We start from the raw sequence: 22274 nt of genomic DNA, 5'->3' as shown, positions 1-22274 counted from the left end.
GTGAATGTAGCATCATTCCAGTCAGTGCACTGCTCAGGAGTGATCTTTGTTTAGTTCTAAGTTTACATGTTAAATAGTTTTAGTTTGATTGGTCCAGCCAGCTGATATTACAATAATATGTACTTAGCTTTTAGCAAGTGTCCTGGAGTACATTGCGTATAATTTAATGGCTGTAACAGTTTCACAGACAATCATTCAGACATTAACAATATACTTTGGAGACTCCCCGTCAGCTTTACAGATGTGTCCATTCTGTTGAATAATTTGTCTCTTTTTTTATATAAAGACCTGAAGTTTTGGTTTCACACTAATTAAACTTAACATTTTTATAAAGTGGTGGTCACAAACTAAAGGGAAAAAAAAATATCCAATGTATCTCAAACAACTTACATTTTTGCAAAGAGAGGCATTCATTTCACTTTTATTTTACTTTATTGAGTACCGGTAAAACTACAGTGAAGACACTTTCCACAGCTGAAACTTCGTATTAGCTTCAGATAAACTTTTACATACATTTTTTTGCACAGAAGCAAGCTTGTGGATTTTGTTCTCCATCATTTACATTGTAAGACAATTATAAAATGATCTGCTAATGACAGGTACGAACAGCATAAATGATTACAGCAAGAAAAACATGCTTTAATGTATATTTGGACACCTGACTATCGTTTTTAGACAAATGTGGAAAAAGTGTGAAACTGTCCTTTTAAGAATTTTTAAAAACGGTTTCCAAGATCAAGGATGACCTTTCACACTCTGTATTTCTGTGATTTCCAACAGTTGTGTTAATGAGAGGTCCTTCACTCCATATTTTTCATATATCCTGTATAAAAAATGTGTTTATACATGTGTCATATTGTTTACTGTTGTGTGTTTGTAAAATGTAAATTGTATATAATTTCATTAAACCCACGTAGCTGAACAGGTTTTATCGTTAAGCCTTACAAAAGGATTTCATATTGGTTACAATTAAAGGTTAAGGTCACGTTTTATTATACTCTAAAAAAACAACAACAATGGACTTTTATTTTTTCATTTTTTTTATTTTTATAACATCAGATACTTCACACTATCTGTTGTTGTGTTCTTCATCCTAATATCAATTTCCAATTTTACAGTAATTGTTTCACTAACATTTATAAAACAGGTTACAATCATGTATATGTTGTCTCACTGCAATACACACTTTGTAGCTTTTCACCAGTTACATGAAAGATTATATTTTATTCTTCCCCTAAAACATAATGAAATCAATTTTATTTCAGTATACAAACATTTGTGGAATCTCTTAAGCTCTAATAAGTGTACATGTATAACATATAACATATAATAATGTACTTCCACCAAAACAATTAACTTTTACCATTGTAAATAGTATGATAGTTGCTACAACTAAGTGCAATATTTGAAGTTGTATCTTTAATCAATATCAAAATTATTGTCATCCCCAACAATATTTGTACTATACTGCGCTATGTAAAAAATATGATCACTCAAAAAGAAACAAACTCATCATCATCAAAAAATAATAAACTTAAAAGTAATGACGTGTTTTCCAAACTGCATCAAGAATGACATTGGGCACCTGTGTTATCTCTCCGATATCTGATTGCCTAGTTTTCTCTGGCACTGCTGCATTCTTAATATTGGTATTTGTGCCAAAGAGGACAGTGGCTAAACTTCTGTCACGTTTCTCTGACAGGTGATAATGTACCTGGGCAGAGCTTGATAACCACTAAATATGACAGAGATATCATTTCCTCCATAAACACTGTCATACCGAATAAGTGGATCTTTTTCCTTAGGAGGTGGCAGAATAAGACCTCGTTTACCACTGGTATCTTTTCCTGTCAGCACCTCGGCCTCCACAAAGTACAGATACTCCTCTTTTTCTCCTCCGTTCTTCCACACTTTCATGGCCGTCTTCAATGAATCAGCAAAGTAGATGCCCTCTCCATATGCTGGGTCTGTGCACAGAGAAGAAATTATTATTATTTCTATGTGTATATTTTATTATTATCTCCTCGTTTTGAACTTTGATGTTCTGCATCTGTAAGCCTTCAATCTAATTTTAAAACCTTAGAAAAGTATCCTTAACCAGATGAAAAAAGTTATCATACCATCAGGTGGTGCATACTCTGTGTGGAATCCAATATGGCTGACCATCTCACAGAAGTGTGCAGGTATGCGTTGATACATTGTTCGAGTACTGGAGCAGCCAAGCTGGGTTTTTTTTAGCCCAAAAAGCGTCGCCAGTTTGAGGTTCTCCACTTCCTCAATCTAAAAACAAAAACATTACTGGTCAAGCAGGGGTTCAAAATAAGACACTTACAGCAAACTGGCAGCCAATATTTGAAATAAATTAGTACAGCATCCATTTCACATTTACAGTTTCTACACCAAGGTCAAGAATGTATTAATTGCATTTACATGTCCAGTACCTTCACAACCTGGGGCCCCTGTTTTTTGAAGGAAGATGAGAACTTTGCCCTGTTGGGGTCAACTGGCTTTCTTTTATAGGACACATTCCCAGTTGACATGAGGCGCAAGGTGCTCTCTTCCTCAGCAACAAAGTCCTTTTGGACCTTGCAGAGTATGGCCTCCACCTGTAACCCAGCGACTACAACATCCTCAGATGAAACCCCTTTTACCATTATGGAGAAATGACCATTCTCAAAAGACTCCTTAATGGAAACACCCCCTTTTTTTAGACGGGCCAGCTGCAGATGTTCTTCCTCGCCAAAGTACTGGATGAAGTTGTTGGAAATCTTGAGGAAGTCACAGGGCTTGTAGAGAAGGTTACGGAGCCAACAATCAGCTTCACATATGGCCTCATCAGAGGAGGCATTCAGGGTGATGTGTGGAGCGGGAGCTCTCTTGTCACGGAAGTCACCTTCATGCCCAGAAGCTGATGGAGAAGACATTAAGTTCACCATTAGGGTTGCAATTATGAATGCTATTATTATAGTTTTCAGTAATTTAATCAATAAGATTGGTCAAACAGGCTGACATGCATTCCTACTATGCTGATAATTTATCTGTCCCCCATTAAATATATAGGTTTTTATGGCACATCCTGCAATTAAAAGTGCTAACCACAGATCCTGTTATATGACCATATATGACTGATTTCTATTCTGCCAGATAGCCATTGGTTTTATTTAATTTCAGCAGAGTAGTGAATGATAAACCTTCATATTCAAAATTTTGCTGTTACTCTATTTTAATGAAAGACATTTATGCAATTGTAAGAAGGGCGGCTTGAAGACACATCTGAGATTTTAAAGTCAGAAGTTGAAAAGTGTTGTATTCATGAGCTGTGGTGTTTAAAGATTTCCTAAGACAATGTACATTTGGTTGTTTCTTGTCCCAAAAACTCAACGATTGTTGAGAATTCTTGAGATTACAACACGAGAATAGAATGGTTGATTTTCATACCATGATAAAGCTAATGGAAAACACTGACTCCCTGGGATAGGAAATCTTTTAAGAACGTTCTGCACCAAGACTGAACTTTGCATGTTTCAGATGGTACGAGGCCCTAACTCTCACCATGCTTCTCATCATCAACTTACAGTAAAGGTCACTTTTGTGTATGTTGTCATAAAAAAATGTGTTGTTACCATGTGAAACGCTGGTATCAGGCACTTTGAATTGGCTTTGAAGAAATCTTATTTGTTCCTCAAATTCCTAGAAAGAGAATGTCATTAATATATATGTATATGCAGTTTATAAAGATTACATGACATGAGTGTTAAGAGAGCACTGGCAAATTAACTTGTGAAACCCAGTCAACATTTTCCAAGGTAGTGTCTCAAACCAGAAAAAACTTATTCCATAACATTCAAACCGTACAGATATAACCAGATGTAACTTGTACCTATCTGGTTAAGATCAGAGATCATTTTTTACAATCATTGTTGGGTTTTGTGTGTTAAGCATTTTGGTTTTCACTCATAACTGTTTAAGAATTTAACACTGCTGTTTTAGCCAGCCACTGTACACACAAACAGCCAGAACGACAGCATTATTGTCATATAACAATGGCATTTTTGCAATACAACCTTGTATGTGTCGTTGTCAGAAGGAAATATGACAAAATGAACATCCATCCTGTGTGTGGACTTATGAGCGAAGTCAGTCACTGCATTTGACATGATCATGGCAACTTCTTTTTTACTGTATCCAAGGCCTCCAGTCCCAATCGCAGGAAAGGCAATTGATTTGCAATGATGTGCAGCTGCCACCCATAAGCACTCAGATACTGAACTGAAAAGAATCTGTAATAAATGAACAAATGAGCAGACAGAAAGAGCTCTTATTGGAGTGTAAATGTTACAGTTTACATATATTTACTTTCTTAACATTATGCATTCTAGGCTTTCATTCAGCATTCTCTAACCCCTTTTCTGATTTACATGCAGTTAAACTCATACCGTACCTGTTGCGGAGTCTGTGCACTATTAAGAGAGCAACAAGTGTGATACACTGCTTTACAGTGCAGGTTGTGGGGTGATGTGACGAAGACATATCCACCAGTCTGCTTAACACTGTAAATCTCCTTTTGCATTCCATGACCAGCTTTCTCCAGTAAAGCTTTCGAGATTGTACCATAGCTCAAGTTTCGGTCTGATGATATAGTGTTGACGATGACATCTGTCTGGATAGTAAATGAATGAAAAGGATGATGAATGAAAGGGAACAGAACAAAAATGTAGCTTACATTAACACACCCTGAAAATATGAACATTACTAAGAATTACAACATGAAGCAACTGTTAAGAAAATTTTGAACTGGCAAATAAATGTTCATACATGCCGACATTCAAATTATATGAAATAAGGAAATAATCACCTGCTGTTCCTCAATTTTACCCTTCTTCAGGGTCAGACGGACATTCCCAATCTGGACAGTGGGTGTTGATCTTGCAGCAGCAGCTCCTCTGGTTTGGCTTACCACTGCCTGGCTGTATGACTTATTATTTATCTGACCGATGATCTGACTGCAGGCTCTCTCCATTTCTTGGACGGAAGGGTCATCGTTGTTTACAAGGAAGATGTCTTGCGGACGATGGTCTTGAGAGTAAGAGTTTTCATAATAGTGTTTCACAGTTTTCACTATGGTGTCTGCACATCGTGGCAGGGGGAAGTTGAACAGTCCAGAGCTTATGGCAGGAATGGCAACAGACTGGAGACGGTGTTCCTTAACTCTGTCAAGGATGTGCCTGATGGTTCTTTGCAACAGCGATTCAGCTCTGTCAACTTCATAACTGTTGGCAAATTTTGATATGTGTGGGCCTACAGCATGTATTATATTCTTGCATGGTAGTGAACCAGCAGTTAAGACAATTGCATCCCCTGTGCTCAACACACCCTTCCTGCTGATGTAGTCATCGCTGTCTCTTTGGATTTGTGGACCACCAGCAGAGGACAGCGCTTCAGCAAGTCCACCACCATGGTTAAGAAGCGTATTGGCAGCATTCACAACAGCATCTGCCTTGAAGCTGGTGAGATCGGCCTTCCACACAGACAACTGAACACCTTTAGGAAGCGTTACTTCTAGCCTCTTCTGTTGGGCAATTATTGGCCTTCGCTGCAGTGCAGTGGTCTGCCTGCTTTCAAAATCTACGCCATCAAAGATGGCCACACATCCAAATTTGCTTTGAATGATATCACTCAGACCGGGTCCACATTGTTTCACGATGTTAAGTGAAGGTCCATGGAGAGGAAAATCTAACTTGCTGGTCATGGCTCCTAAACAGACCTGTAGAAAGATTTTGTGTAAGTAAAGTATGACATCAGTGTTAAGTTAAAATAGTATGACACATCAAACATCATGCATACACCTGACATGCTTGAATCAAGACAAGAAACTCAAATGAACGACTGAAAATGCCTTTATAATAAACATTTTGCACTAAATATGTAATTAATATAGGATTGTACCCTTTTTCGTTGTACATAATATAATTTTTTACCGAAATAATTCCATAATATAGCAGCTGATATCAACAGACTACACTCTCATTCCTTGCACATAGACTTTCCTCTTAATACTTTATGATGAGCACAGGCACCAGGTTTCCTCTTTGTAGCACCAGGAATATATATTTTTAATATAGAAACATGTTTCAATTGGTATATAATTATTTAACAAGAACTTTATCAGCTTATATGTGACCCATAATGTATTATCAACCCAGATATAACTGCAGTTTTCCTTTTATTCCAGTAGAGGGAGACTTAAGACAGTATTCACCAGACAAGGTTTTCCATAATCCACTGCACATTAACAGAACATGTACTTGTACTTAATACACTAATTTTATATTTTATAAAATTACATATATGATTTCTTAGAGGGTCGCGAGTTTTAATGGTGGAAGAAGTACTCAGATATGTTTCTTGAGTAAAAGTAGCATTAACACATCGTAAAAAAAATACTTTCAAGTTGAAGTCCTGCATTTAAAATTTTACTGAACCAAAAGTAGAGAAGTATTATCAACAAAATGTAGCCTACTATAACTATAAAAGTATAAGTAAAAGTTTAAAAAAATAATCCCCTGTGACATTTAAAATACATGATTCATACTGAAATGAGCAGCATGTTAGTGTTGTACCTGCTGGAGGTGGAGTCAGTCTGAACTACTTTTTATTCAGTCAGCTGGTTTAGTCCAGTGGTTCCCAATGTAGGGGAGGGGCCCCTCCAAAGGGTCACCAGATAAATCTGAGTCAGTTAATGATTAATGTGATGTGTTGACATATTGGATCACTTGGCCAGTTATTGAAATGAAAGTTGTTGTTTTTTAATCTTTTAGACAGTTACACTTTTTTATTATTATTATTCTATAGCTTTATCTTCTTATCCATTTCATTTCTCTACTCTTTTTATCTTTCTTAACCTATAGCTTTAGTCCAGCTTTTATTAAACATAATCTTTTATTTTACTTTTCTTTTGTCTTTTTAATCTCTTTTAACCTAGTTTTTAATAAACCATTTCTCCTATTTTTTTACTTATGTATTATTTAAATCTATTTACTTATTTTAGTTTTTTAATCATTTGTATTTGCTCTTGTGCATTGGTCTTAAGTGATTGATGAAAGTAGACATATTTAATAACTTATTTAATTTTTTTAAATCCAACAAAAAGCTGATCAATCTGACAGTTGTCTGAGTAAAAAAAACTACAAAAAAAAAACTACAAACACAAATCCTCAAGTAATACTTATGTAAAGTACGTACTTAGTTACTTTCCTCCACAGCTGAGTTAATTATTGGCACTGCGTACTCGCCTATGTATGACTTTGACAGGTGTTTTATGCACACGAAAATGTGTAAAAGGCTAATTAAATGACATATATCTGCTTCTCTGTTCACACGTTCACGTTTTAACATGTCGAAACACTTCAATGCATTTACAGATTAATTAAAAATCGCCATTTTTAATTTCGTCTACGGTTGCGACAAATGTGCAAAAGACGACAGAATAAACAGCTGAATACTACTTTTTACTTAATAATGCGAACCAAACATGTATTTCAACGCTGATATTCATTTAAACGACGGCAGCTTTAAGTTTAAATTACCAAATTAAAGTGTTACCGTGCTAACATGTTAGGATACTCACCTACTTTCGACTGGAAAGTCCCGAAGAAAAAGGCGAAAGTGAAAGAGTAAAAGAGAGAGAGATTGGGTGCGGACCTCTTCAAACAGCCTCTGTAGGATGTTTGCCAAGTTTAACTGCCTTTCATGAGACCTCTATTGTACATTTAGCTGGAGTCCGGTGGGCTACGGAGACAGCAACACAGCATTTCATTTCCTAAGAAACAAAAGTGAAAGTATCGCAGCTGGGCAGGGACAGTCAGACCAGCAGCGATGGCCGACGCCTATTCGTTTGCTCTGCTCGTCAAGCTCGAAGAAAACAACATACCAAAACTAAAAAACAAGTTAGTGAAATACTTTCAGAGTAAGAAATCTGGCGGTGGAGACTGTGAAGTCGACTATGAACAGGGCAGCAGGACAGCGCTGCTGCGCTTCCGCAGTGAGGAGGGTAAGTTTAGCCCGTGTGACTCTGACTTTATCACAAAAAAACAAAAAAGATATCAAAACGTTAATCCTTAATCGACTTCTGTGATACTGAAAACTTTTAAAAAAAACTTTTCAGACCAGAAAAACGTGTTGGGGAAAGGGTCGCATCAGATCAATGTGGATAAAGGCGTGTTGAAGATGACAGTTCACTTACCCACAGATCAGGGCACACAGCAGGTAAGAGGGTACAAAAAGCATTTTTAAAGGCTGTCACACACAACAAAAGTGTCAGCAATTGTAGTGTGCACTTGTTCCAGTGTTTTATCTGTAAGACAGCCAAACTACACCTCGTTTCATTTATAACGGGCACATGTTGTTTCATTTATAATTGCCGCAGATTAGAGGCCTAACCACATTGGTTACAGAGTAAGGTTATCATAAAATTACACCACTTTTATCAGCTGTAGCATTTGTCATTATAAACTCATGAAATAATAATCACTCTCTACTCTAAAATGAGCCATTTTGAATAATGAGTATTTGATGTTGTAAAACTTGAAATACAGTAGGCCTATTGTATTGCTACTTATACTGAGTACTGTTACCACTGATATAACCAGCTGAACACTCAACTGTTCCTCATCATGTGGGGATCCTTGAACCCTTCCTCACTGTTAAGTTGCAAAATTGGTTCTAATCAGAGTGGGACAAGCTGTAAAAGTAAATAAACAGGCTGTTGACAAGTCATAAAAGATAAGGTGGGCCAAACTAGAAGGATAAAAGTAAATGGAAAGCTTTTCGGTGTAAGACATGAATGTGTTAATCGATAAACACATGACAGTCACAGTCACTGTGCCGTGTGAAACTGGTTTCATAAAAATGCCAAAACAATCCTCAACAAAGGTGACTAATAATATGTGATTTTTTTCTTTCTATACAGGAAACTCAATCTGTTGAACTCAACAAGAAAAGTAAGTACTCTTTTAAACAGAAAATATGTTTCTCTCTCTGAAACAGTGACCTCTGTTAGAGATAAGTTGTCATGGTTGCTTTTTGGACAGTGAAGTTGGCAGGGAACATGCTTTTTACATTTTTATTATCTTTATCTTGACAAACTTATCTGCCTATTCAAACAATCTCCTCTGGTCATTCAACTTTGCAGCTCAACCTTTCAAATCAAATTGAGTTGAAAGCAGAAAGGATTTCTTACGTCATGAATGTTGCTCATTAGCTGCCTGAGCTGCTTGAGTTCAGAAAGTTTAATAACTCCCACCTAAGCCAAAATGTGCATATATTTTTTCTGATATTACAATCTCGTTTTGTAAACAAAAACCTGTATTTAATGTAAGTATGGCATTTTGTATTTTAAGACAGAGACAGGTATACATTGTTGTATATTACATCAACTTTAATAAATGTTATATCAAGTAGTTCAGAAGAAGAGGTTTAAAAGTCATATTCTTCCCCAAAGGTGGAAAGTTATTTGTGATGATTAATTCTTGAGTTGGCGCACTGGCTTGCAGTTAGATGGGGAAAACTCCTTCCATTAAAATCCCTGGAGGTTTGCCAGACTGACTCTTTGTTCCTTCTTAACACAATAAGCCACCATCTTGAAATGCTCTTATTCACAAAGGGCACGTTAAATGTCTGTTTGTGTTCTAGGTGTGTAAGTTTATGAATGTATTCCTGTTCAGGATTCAACTGTTAAAGGAAATAGTCACTAAATTCAGACCTTATTAAATTGTTATTTCTAATGGTTTATAATCTTATATTAAACAACTTCAGTGGTTGCTTCAATTTTGAGAAATTTAACATTCTGTTGCACTTTTTTACCATGCGATGTAGCACTTATTTAGCCCAGCTGACTACTAAACAACAGATTTCCTCACAAAAAGCATGAATAAAGTCAGTTTCAGGTTTGTTCGCTCCACTTACTCGACACTGCAGTTTTATGTCAAGGCTATAAGGGCATGCAGAAACTAAGGTGTGGTGCTTTAAGTAATATTGATAACTTTACAGTCTTGTTCACTATCACTGTGGTCTGTAAGACAAATGTTGCACTAACCTGTACATCAATTCGGAGGATTTTGTTTTGTAAGGGGAAGTCCTTTAGTGCCTTTTTGGGTGGGCCCCTCCAACTAATCTAATGTGTTTCCCATATACAGAGATTTTATTCACGATTGACTGTTATTTAGTGTTATATCATCATTCTTCATTTAGAAATGTTTGATCACTTACTTAACCTTCATGTCATATTAACAGAAGATGCTGCTACAAAGAAAGGGCCGAGTGCTGATGAACCTGCTGCTGCTGCTGAAAGTGAGACTGTAGCGAAAAGCAAAGAGGATGAAACAGCAGAAGAAGAACTACAATCCAACTCTGCTGTTTTAGAAAATATCCCAGATAAGTTGTACGGAGAGGTTTTGGAGATGCTGGTGGAGAACATTTCAAAGGATTTTGACTCTTCATCTACGTCCCAAAGCTTCACTTTGGAAGCCATTCCTGCCATCTCATCTGCTGTGGTTACTTTCCAGAGTGAAGAAGGTACTTATTTAGTGTGTGTATGTGTGTGTAATATTAGCCCTTTTACAGACATTTGTAGAGTCCCCTGATCTCCACTGATTTTCAGTATTAACAAACATTGCAACTTGCTGCAAAAAATGAGTGTAACTATTTTTAGATGTATGTTTGTATGAGATGACATTTACTATACACCACACATTAAGAGACAACTGATGAAATATGACACATGAAATTTTAGTCCGTAGTACTAAGACATCCTCTCCCTCAATACTGGAAGTCTTTGTAATATTCCTACTGTGAGCCAGCGTAAATCACAATATGCCAGACATATACTGCTGTACTCTCATTTAATTGTCAATGAACATGACAGGTGAAGTTTTTTTTCTTGTTAACAGAGATGGTTTGCATTCAGTGTTTCTTACAAAAGCACACTGTGTGAATAATTGTAGGCTAACAAATATGTTGAATGCATTTTCTTCCTCGTAACACATTTGCTATGCCTATTTTTTAAGAATTTGAAACATTATTTACATCCCTGTTTGCTTGCTAGTGGTCTTCTTCTTCCCAGACTTTGTTGGTACATGGCTCTGTTCCTTGGTGCATTGATGCCACTCACTGCTGATCAGTGGAAGAGAGCTAAACTGTCAGCAGACTATGTGACACTAACAAAATTGATTAACTTTGTTAAGAGTAGGTCTGCTTCCACCAAAGATGATTCAGGAAAACACAAACGTCTGTTTATTGTTTGTTTCATTTTATGAATGTGTTTATGTCTGACTGCGTTCATTTATATCTCTCACACAGAAAACAATCATTTTGTGACGAGATGCCCCCAAAACAAGATGTTCAAAAATAAAGGATTGTCAGTCCGGATTCTTGAACCCACGGACCAAGTTGTCGTTGACGACATCAGGAGTTTCAGTGAAGATCACCTCTGTCTGTATTTTGACAATGCAGGTTGGGATGTGGAAAATGTCACCATTAATGAAGGGGAACAGTTCGCTCTCATCTCCTTTAAAAACCATAGAGGTAGTGCACTTACAGTACTCATTAGATCTTAATGTGTAAATATACAAGTTGATAAACATCAGATTACCTTTATGTGTATTCTGGACAATGTGACAGTTGATATTATATGTGACTTTATATTATTTTGTTTCCCATAGCTATTCAGGACATCATGAAGAAGAAGCATCACAGCAAAGGGGTAGAAATCAAAGTGTATCCCTTTTACAAATCTCTGGGAACAGCCCTTTATGGGAAAGACAAGCCTTCGCTAAAACTCCCTGCTGCAATATTTGAATCCATTGATGGTGCTGTCTGGAAATACCTAAATGACAGGAAATCAGCAGCAGAGACAGTTCGTGGTGACTTGGCAAAACACTTCTGCAATGTAAACCTCCAACAATCTACTGTGTGCCTGAGCCCTTTTCCTACATTGCTACAACAAAAGGATGCTGAAGACCTCATCAAAGAATGGACGGACGTAGTGAAGTCAGCCTTTGTGAAAGCTGTGTCAAAATTCAAATCCCTGAAGTTGCAGCTAGAGTCAGAGGTGTGGGAAGAATCAGAGGATAAGATAACAAAGATGCTCCTCAATGAAGATGTGGTTGTTGTGCCTAACAAAACCAGTGGTGTCTTATCAGTGGCTGGTCTTGTGGATGATGTCAACAGACTAGAGAAAACGCTTCCTGAAGTTGTAAACAAGACTGTCAAAAGGGTCCTGAGGGAGAAATCAAGTGTAACCCAAGAGATGAAATGTAGACCGTCTGTTTTGCACATCCTGTGTCAAGATGGCCTTCAGGACAAGCTGCTACAGGTTTACCCAGAGCTCGAAATATCATCTGGAAAAGATGGTCAGAATTTGATTGTAACTGGCTTAGGGTCAGAGGTTTTGGCAGTACAAAACATTATATATCAGGAAATGCTTGCACTAAAAAAACAGAATTTAGAAGTGGACAACCTTGTGCTTGGCATGTTGAAGGACGAAGACCAAGAGGAACTTACAAAGGTTCTTCTCACATCTAATAAAATTAATGCAGCATTTGAGATAGCTTCACAAAGAGTCCAGCTCCTTGCTGTGTCTGACAGAGATCTGAATGATGCTGTTGATCATTTGAGAAAGCTGCTAATATCTAAACACATTGATGTTGAAGATATTAATGTCCTGAGCAAGCCAGAGTGGCAAAAAATGATCCTCCAGTTAGAGAATGCCAACAGTGAGTTGTGCAGAAAAATTCAAATCCAGACCAAAGGATCGCAAGTTGTGGTGTCTGGCAACAAGGATACAGTCGCAAGAGTTAGCAGTAAACTTGATGACTACTTACGGCAAAATGCTCAAGTTGAAGAAGTCGTTGCAGTGAAGAACAACACCATAGTTGAGTACATTAAAAAACATCACACATCTTGGTTGGAGCAAGTGGCAGACAAAGTGGAGGTGTCTTTCCAAAAAGAGACTATCTGTCTAAGTGGGTCCAGAGTCAATGTCACAGACTGCAAAACCTCGGTCCAAGACTTGGTCTCTTCTGTCTACTTTGAAAGTTTAAAGGTCTCCAAGCCTGGAGTGAAGAAGTTCTTCAAGGATGATGAAGCTATGTATGCTCAGTCTCTCATGACTGAAACGGGCTGCCTGGTCCAGCTGGTGAATGAGACTAAGGATGGACAGAAGGATGACACTTTTAGACAAGTACAAAAGCCTGTGTACCAGGTTCAGACACCTGATGGAGTAGAAATAGCTGTTTGCAAAGCAGATATGTACAGTTACCCAGTGGACGCAGTTGTCAATGCTTCTAATATGGACTTGGATCACAATGGAGGTCTTTCGGCAGCACTACTGAAGGCTGCTGGTCCACAGTTCCAGGATGAATGTGACAAACTAATTAAGTCGAAAGGACAACTCAAGCCGGGAGACACTGTGATAACTGGTGCAGGAGGCCAGCTTTGCTGTAATAAAGTCATCCATGCTGTGGGACCCAATTTTGATCCTACCAACCCCAAAAAGTCTCTGGCGCTATTGAAAAGAGCTGTTAAAGGAAGCTTAGACCTCGCTGAGCAGCATAGCTGTGTCTCTGTGGCTCTGCCTGCCATCAGCAGAAATCAGGGCTTTCCTCTCAATTTGTGTGCTGTCACCATCGTCAAAGCAGTGAACGAACACTGTGAGGACAAGTATGACGACCTCACCCTGAAGAGGATACATTTCGTGAACAATGATGATGCCGCTGTTCAGGCTATGGAGGCAGCTGTCAGACAGGAGTTTGGAAATCATGGTGTCAGTTCTGCTCAGCAAACTCCTACCCAGACCATCAAATCACCTGTGAAACAGGTTGCATCTGACCCAAACTGCTTGGGTCAAGGGCTGACCAAAGAGGGTATGGATATCACTCTGACGACAGGAAATATCGAGAATGCCACGGTAATTTTATTAAAGAATAATTATGTTTCCTCACTAAGAGTATGCAAGTTGTGTAAGCGTTTAACATTTCGACAGGATTACCTGCCAACTACTAGATTTTTTGTCTCTGGATTTGAATGACTGTTTAGATTGTCACATAGCACTGATTCTTGATTATTTTTAAAAAGATGTTGTTCATTAACATGCAACTGAGAACGTCTCATTAACACATCCTTAGACGGAGGTAATCGTGAATACTGTGTCTGAAGATCTTGCACTGAACAAAGGGGCAGTTTCAAGTGCCATCCTGGGTGCGGCTGGACCCAAACTGCAGAAGTTGGTACAAGCAGAGAATGCAGAACGACGTGTCAGTAAGGTGATTGTAACTACTGGCTGCAACCTGAAGTGCAAACATGTGTTTCATGCAATTGCACCTGACTGGGACAATGGACAAGGCACAGCTGAAAAGGTGAAGTGAATTTACTAAATCAGTCCTTCGTTTTAATCTTTTCCGATCAAATGAAAGTACATCATAAGGAAAATACCTCAGGTTTTTTTTTGTTGCTACTTTCTTTTCTATTCTTCCCTATTCTTTCTTATATAATACCTAACAGGCACTGAGTGACATTCTCAAGGACTGCTTGAGCAAGGCAGAGGACAGAGGTCTGACTTCCATATCCTTCTGCGCCATTGGCACTGGAAATCTGGGCTTCCCAAGAGACCTTGTGGCTTCTTTGATGTTGGATGAAATCATAGCGTTCAGCAGTAAGAAGAAACCAAAGTACCTGAAGAAGGTCATGATTGTCCTTTACCCAAAAGATGCAGAAACTATCCAGGTATGGAATGAAAAAAAGCTCAGTTGTACTATCATGCTTAGAGGGCTAAATTAATTCAACAATGAAATGAAATTAGTGATAAATCAGTAGAATCAACTAGTAATATCTCACCAATACAACGCCATTAACTTCTTTAATGTGAATGTTTTGGTATAAGACATTTCTCTGTCTGTTTCCTCAGGCTTTTAATGACGAATTTAAACAGAAGTTCCAGGTGACCTCCAGTTCCACACAAAGTTCAGGTAGACAACATTGTTGCAACATTTTAGTTATTATTATTAATTTTACTATTATAATGCTATCCATACATCATAACAATAGTTTGGGCAGCAGTAAAAATAATGTTAAGTACTAAGTATTAATCTGTAACTGAAAAATGTTTACTTTGCTGTTAATTATTTTTTGTGTCTACTGCCGCAAGGTCCCTTTTCTAAAATCACCTCAAGCTCAGGAATGCACGAGACCCAAATGGGAGCTGTGACTATACAGGTGGTCACCGGCGACATTACCAAGGAGACCACTGATGTCGTTGTGAACTCCTCCAATAATGAGTTCACTCTCAAGTCAGGTATTTTTTAATAATGCAAATTTTAAATAATTACAGTTGTAACTTGTTCTGGCAATTTTCTATTAAAGAGCACAAAGTTGTCTTTCTGAGATGTATTTGGTCGCCTGCAGACGGACTCTTTGCTGTCTCAAGTGGGAGATGGCAAGAATGAGCCCAGAGCAGGGGAAGATGTCAGATTACATACAATACATTATCTTGTCAAAAGGGTGAACTTGTGCTACTGTACCATCACAACAATTTCAGCACAATAGGCTGGTCATAATGTGTTGTACAATCAGGACAATGGTTAATCAGTAGATTAAAAACATACATGATGCTCACTTAATCAGCAGTTTCTAACACAGTTAGAGTGAATGCTTACGATTGAATATCAGAAGATGAATAATAAGAATTCCCATTAAATTCCCCCATTTGAGCGTATTACGCTCACAAATTAACATTAATCAAACTAACATTAATCATTGAAATCAAAAACTGATGATCAAAAAAAATGTCTTTGTTCATTTCCTCATGAAACAGACAGTTCCTTGTTTTCGGGTGGGGTTTGTTGTCTGATGTTGCACATGTTGATGCTCTTAGCCATGTCTGTCACAGAAACCCCCAGGGTGGAGGCTACCATAATGCCTAGGGTCTCAGAAATGTTCAGTGGTCATGGGGCCACAGGTATGCGGCCCCCACTCCATGAGGAAGGCGTGTGAAGACATAGCAGCTGCTGTTTGTAATCCTTCTGGTTGTCGATAGTACTACAGCGTACCAGGAATTTTCCTCAGGCTTGAGTGGGAAGCGAGTAAACTCAGGCAGCAATTCTCTCCTCTTTCTACAGTTGGATGCTCTGCAGCTGCTGTTATGCATTTTTGAGATGTGCCTTGTTGCAGGACGGTGGTGGCAGTGAGCAGTAATATGCTGCAAATTCCTCTACATCTGTCAACCCTCCAGCGCCACTGTATATTCGTTGGTGTCATCACATCAGCCGTGGTGCCTCAACTCACCCCTGTAATCAGTGTGCTGCTCTTCTTGAATTTGAGAAACGTGTGGTCCTATTGTTATCCACATTCCTCTCTCCCTCGCACACACAAGGCGGGGCAAAGTGTTGGTTCACTTACTGATGCTCTGCACGCTTTATGGTGTCTCGTCCGTGGGCTCAGGAATGCGTTTGCAGTGGCTGGCGTGTATCCAGGTGGTCCGTTCTGCGACTTTCACTGCTGTTTCTGTGGTGAGGAGGATTTGGAAAAGTCCGTTCCACCTGTGTGCTTTCCAATTTTTCCTCCTCAGATCCTTCACTACAACCCAATCTCCTGATTCTAGGTTGTGTAGTTTTCGCTCAGTGGCTTTCAGCACAGTGTCCTTAGCCTGTTTGTGGATATCAAAAAGCACAGAGGACATGTTTGCACAAAAACGTAACATTTCATGTTCGCACTGGCTGGTAACCAGTCCAATCCCTGTATTCATTGGCTGTGCGAAGAGGATTTCAAAAGGGCTGTTTCTGCTTCTGACCTTAGCTCTCATGTGCATCAAAACAATCGGTAGTGCTTTTGTCCAAGTTAAACCAGTTTCCTCACAACATTTAGTCAACTTTCCTTTCAGTATACGATTCTCTCTTTCAATAATCTTTTCTTTAATGTTATTTACAGTATGTATTCTCTCTCTTCTCTAGGAGTATCCAAGGCTATTCTGGATGCAGCTGGTCAGGCTGTTGAAGCAGAATGCCAAACCCTGGGTAAAAATGCTTTTATGACAATGAAACAGATATATTGTTACAGCCAAGGTGTAGCCATACTTGTTGGTCTTGACATGGATACATGGAGTAAATTAAAACACACCCATGCACACACTCATAGTTCTCACATTTAAATCCACTGTCTACTCTTTTAGGTGCCCAGCCTAACCCAGGCATCATAATGACTCAGCCAGGTAACCTGAAGTGTAAGAAGATCCTTCACCTTCACCTCGGACAAAATGACCCTGTAAGAATCCAAAAGGTTGTGAAAGATGCTCTCCTGATGTGTGTGACAAACTCACACACTTCTGTCTCCTTTCCTGCCATTGGCACAGGTAAGATATATCAGCAGCATGATATTGATATTTTTCCTCAAACTCAGCTGAGTGCGTTTGTAAAGAACTTCATCCATGTGGTTTTATTGTCTTCTTTTTGTTAGATTTTTTCTCTCTGGCTGGGTGAAGATTTACCTTGATTCTAACAAAAGTCTGTCGCTTATTCTCATCTATTTTAGGTCAAGGTAGTGTAAAGGCAAGGCAGGTGGCAGATGCCATGTTGGATGCAGTGATTGATGTGTTGAGCCAAAATACTTCCAGCCCCCTGAAGACAGTCAGGATTGTTATATTCCAGGCACCCATGCTTAAAGACTTCTACAAAAGTATGCACCACAGGGAAGCCACTGAACCCAAGAGTAAAGGAGGCTTCTGGGAAAACATTGGCTCCAAAATCAAATGTAAGTACAGTAAAATGAATTGTGTGGTGTTTGTATTAATTTATCCATAATCAGCTTTTAATGTAAGAATCTAATGTGAAACTTGTAATTTGTTCCTTTAGCATTGTTTATTAGTGAAATTCCTGACAAGCCAAAGGAAGATGGAGAATTTGTCATTGAGGCTCTTGAAGTGGACGGTGCTTGCTTCCATATCTGCGGTGACTCACAGACTGCTTTAGACAAAGCCAAGCAGCGGATCAACGATCTCATATCGAAAGAGTACCAAACCATCCCCATTGATGACAAAAACATCCTTAGCTTCTCTGATCCAGACTACCAGAACATTGTTGACATCCAGAAGAATATGGGCGTGAGCATAAGGACGGAAAGCAAGAACGGACAAGTTTCAATGGTTATTGAGGGAATCAGTAAGAATGTGCTCAAAGCCAACAATGAGATCCAAAAGATGCTGAGGAGGGCAAGAGATGAGGAAGAAATTAAAAGAAAAGAGGATCTGGCAGCCACAGTGGCGGACTGGCAGTACCAGCAGCAGGGGTCTCAGTTTCAGAGTTTTGATTCAAAAAACAACTTCCTCCTTGAAGAAGCACTGGGAAATAATCTGCCTCAAGTGAAAGTCACAGTCATGGGTCAAGATTACACTGTCACCATGCCAGATGGACCTGCTACTGATGACCAGGGACGTACCCTAGAGATAAAGAGAATTGACAAACTAAAAGGTATTTCACTGTGCAGTTCTGCATCTGTCATGCCAATAATAATAAAGACAATAATAAGCCAGTAACCACTAAAAGTTTCAATATAAAGCCAGAAATAGGCACATTCATTCTCTTTTTCTGAATCATTTTTTTCTTTTTCTGTTTTTCTGAGTAATTGTTTTCCTGAATTAACGTGATACGTCAAATTCCTGCAAGAAACTCCCACCTGCAAGTAATATTAACATACTGTTGCTGCTCCTAAAATGTGCTCGGAAATGTATTTCTGTCACGCCAGAAAAAGAAAAAAAAGCATCAGAACTGTCTAATCATGGTAGGACTCATTCATCCAGCTGTATACAGAAGTAGGAATTATTAGGAAGGAAGTAGGAGAAGCCACCACAGTCCACAAGCATTAACACACATGATAACGAACACACAGGTTGTGTTCTGACCACAGCATGGCCACAGCATGTTTTAACCACATATAGAGCCTCACTTCTAATAGCTGAAGGAAAATAATCACATCAGATAGAGTGCATGATGTGTGCCAGTCTCCACACACTGTGGTATATGAACTATGACGTTCACGTTATAATGTGATTAGATGTTCAGCTGTGATGTTTGTTTGTTTTTTACTTTTTCTGGCATGACAGAAAAACGTTTCCAAAGGTTAGGAGCAGCAACAGTACGTTAACGTTACTTGCACGTGGGAGCTTTAAAGTAAAAAAAATGAGTATTTTAAAACATTTTTCAAGTGAATGCAATATGTTTCCGGACAAATTATTTGTACCTTTTAGCATGACTTTTCTAATTGACAACTTGTTAGGATACAGTTGTCAACACAGATCTTTTAAACAGAAAAATAATGGTAAAATTTGTTAAAAAATAAAAAGAATGAAACGTTTGTTATTCCACTAGATGAAGATGTGCCAGAGGACTGGGATGCCATGCCACCCAATGCCTCAAGTCATGCTGTCACCATCGATGCTGGAACAGCAGAGCACAATGAAGTCCTGAATCTGTTTCAGGCCACCTGCAAGCGAACTGTTATTAAGGTAATCTACATTTAACCTGCACTCTCTGTCTGTAATAATGAATGATGTTTCAGCTATGAACAGAATTCAAGTTACTAGAGCAGGTAGTTGCTGACTGACTTCCTTCTATTCAGTTTCATTGCACTACTCAGCCAGACTTTGTTCTTCCAAGTGAAAAAAACATCAGCAGCTTCCATAATATTTAATAAATCACATCACAAAATGTGCTTTTCCCTCCTCTTAGATTGAGAGGATCCAGAATCCTGCATTATGGCAGAGCTTCCAGATCAAGAAGCGTGACATGGAGCAGAGAAACGGTCATCAGGAGAACGAGAAACGTCTCTTCCATGGCACCTGTGAATCCACTGTGCCCACCATCAATGACCATGGCTTCAACAGGAGTTACGCAGGAAAGAATGGTGAGAATATTTTTGGGGCATTTTAAGCCGTTTTGGGGAATGTTATTTTTAAAAGTAACCAATTACAGGACAAAATTACTGCCATTAAAAAGTAACTTGTTACATTACAGCTTTACCTTCTGAAAAAAGTAACTCGTTATAGTACTTCTGCTTTACTGAAAATGAAAACCCCTTTGTGATTCCTTGCACACATTGTTTTAGTCAAGACCTCCTTTAAATGTTTAAATTATTATACCATCGGCACAACAGCAAGTCTGGCCCATAATCTGTAAATCTTTACACTAATAGTAGGAATGATGGACACAATGTCAATGTTAATGTACAACCTTACCAGGACCAACCCTACAAACTGAAAAAGTGGCCAGGCTTCTCAAATATATGCCCACATAGAAGTTATAAAAATACATATAGGCATTTCAAATCACATACCTGAATACAAATTATAAGTGAATGCAGGCTTTTCAAACACATATCTACATCACTTACAACAGGGCAACAGGCTCTTGTTACCTCTAGCTCTTGTGCATGTAACTGTAATGTTCTTGCCTTTATTTCCTCCCACAAATTCAAAATAGTGCAAATATTTCCAAATATTTCCAAATATTTCCAAGAAGTGAATGCTTTACAACATTCACTTCAGCCGAGCTGCTGTACACGCAAATGTAGAACATGGCCACGTGCCTTCCTGCCGAAAAAGTAGTAACAGTGCAAATGTGTAGCAGATTTTCTTTTCTTGTGGCAAAAAGGTAAAAATAATAATAATAAATAATAACAAAAATAATAATAACAGATTACCTTTTTGAAAACGTAACTAACCAATGGAGTACTTACATTGCACAGGAGCACAGTCTTACTTTTGGTTAAAAAATGCTGCAAATGTCATTTCAAATTATATAAAACCAACACAAACATAAAATGTACACATTAACAAACCTGATGCTGCTTTTAAAACAAGATATTTCCGAATTGCTCATTTGCCAACCTTTATTTGTCACTTATACATCCCATTCCTACTGTGTTCATATTAAGTTTTTACACCACATTTAACATTGAAATAGAAATACTTTAAACAAATGTTGCTCTTTGTGCTCAGTCCCCTGATCAAAACAAGGAATGTAGTTAAATATTCATTTGTTTTTTAGTACTGGCTTTGTAAGTATGTTATATAAGGGGCTTTATAGCAAATATCTCACATCTCAATAACTGCTGCTATCTTGTTTTCAGCTGCTTATTATGGCAGTGGCACATACTTTGCTGTCGAAGCCAGTTACTCTGCTGACGACACCTACTCCAAGCCAAATGACCAACAGGAGAAGTGCATGTACCTCTGTCGTGTGCTGACTGGTGATTACACGCTTGGAGCAGAAGAGATGATCGTACCACCAACCAAGGGCGCCGTCTCTGTTGAGAAGTACGACAGCCTCGTGGACGACATGGATGAGCCTTCCATTTTCGTTATCTTCCATGATACCCAGGCTTATCCTGAATATTTGATTACATTCCAGTGAAACAATCATGTGAGGAGATAACTGAAACAAATGTCTTACTTTTTACGCTGTCTTACATTATTAAGTAATTGCCCATTATCTGCTGTTAGTTGTTCTTTTAACCATGTTTTATTTTTGATTTTGCAATCAATTTAAATAGTTGAAAGGATGGGAAACTATCCAAGTGTGATGATTATTTGTTGATAGAATTACTGCTACTTAAACCACACTGAAACTCTGAGGCAGCAGGAAGAGATCCCTAGTCTCAACTTGATGCTGTCCTACTTTAAACAGTAGGATATGAGTATGAAAAAACAAAGGCTGAAAAAAGCAAGTAAGGAGGATTCCTCAGTAAATGTCAGTGCCAACAAAAAAGTTGTCAGAAGTATTCAATTATAACTGTATCACTCTGGTAAGATTACCTTGTGGTTATGTTAAAGGAAGAATAGCGAGAGAGATGAGGTTGCTCTACTGAAGTAATCATTTATTCTTTTTATATAATTTACTATAAGTATCTCTCTCATATCGCTCTATTAAGATTTTTCACTTTAATCAAGTATTCATTCCTTTCCCTTTTAATAATTTCTTGCTTGACATATAATTCATACTTCATTCTGTGACCTTGTAATCATTTAACTATATGTTATAACCGTGTAACCATTTAAGACACTCCTTTGTTAGGAATCATGGAAGCAAACAGGCATGTAGTCATGTATTTTTAGCTCAACCCTCACTCTCAGTAGTGAGACTCAGGCTGTGACCGTATGACTTATAAGAGTATAGGAAAACACACAGTTTGATTGCAGCCAGTTACCAAATTTAGTCTCAAGGATAGACAAGACA

The 22274-nt window shown here is 38.3% G+C and overlaps 2 protein-coding genes across 2 annotated transcripts; one reads left to right on the top strand and one right to left on the bottom strand.

The window, feature by feature from the left end:
• Positions 1-1635: 1635 nt before the first annotated feature.
• On the bottom strand, positions 1636-7790 carry parp9 (poly(ADP-ribose) polymerase family member 9). The gene is made up of 8 exons (XM_053329177.1): positions 7628-7790; positions 4856-5764; positions 4442-4660; positions 4065-4280; positions 3624-3690; positions 2442-2908; positions 2121-2280; positions 1636-1967 (listed from the first exon to the last, which is right to left on the bottom strand). Exons 2-8 carry the CDS (start codon positions 5747-5749, stop codon positions 1675-1677), a joined length of 2316 nt encoding a protein of 771 aa, XP_053185152.1. The 5' UTR covers positions 5750-5764; positions 7628-7790; the 3' UTR covers positions 1636-1674.
• A 21-nt stretch (positions 7791-7811) lies between these two features.
• LOC128368383 (protein mono-ADP-ribosyltransferase PARP14-like) lies at positions 7812-21452 on the top strand. The gene is made up of 17 exons (XM_053329176.1): positions 7812-8050; positions 8165-8265; positions 8969-8999; positions 10291-10572; positions 11356-11580; positions 11718-13963; positions 14181-14411; positions 14557-14778; positions 14960-15020; positions 15200-15346; positions 17001-17063; positions 17219-17398; positions 17578-17796; positions 17898-18512; positions 19410-19546; positions 19770-19944; positions 21169-21452. Exons 1-17 carry the CDS (start codon positions 7876-7878, stop codon positions 21450-21452), a joined length of 5394 nt encoding a protein of 1797 aa, XP_053185151.1. The 5' UTR covers positions 7812-7875.
• Positions 21453-22274: the final 822 nt, after the last annotated feature.

Source organism: Scomber japonicus, chromosome 11 (assembly GCF_027409825.1).
Source record: "Scomber japonicus isolate fScoJap1 chromosome 11, fScoJap1.pri, whole genome shotgun sequence".
Lineage (NCBI taxonomy): Eukaryota > Metazoa > Chordata > Actinopteri > Scombriformes > Scombridae > Scomber > Scomber japonicus.
Note: the sequence above shows the minus strand (reverse complement) of the source record. Positions and strands in the feature narration are given on the sequence as shown.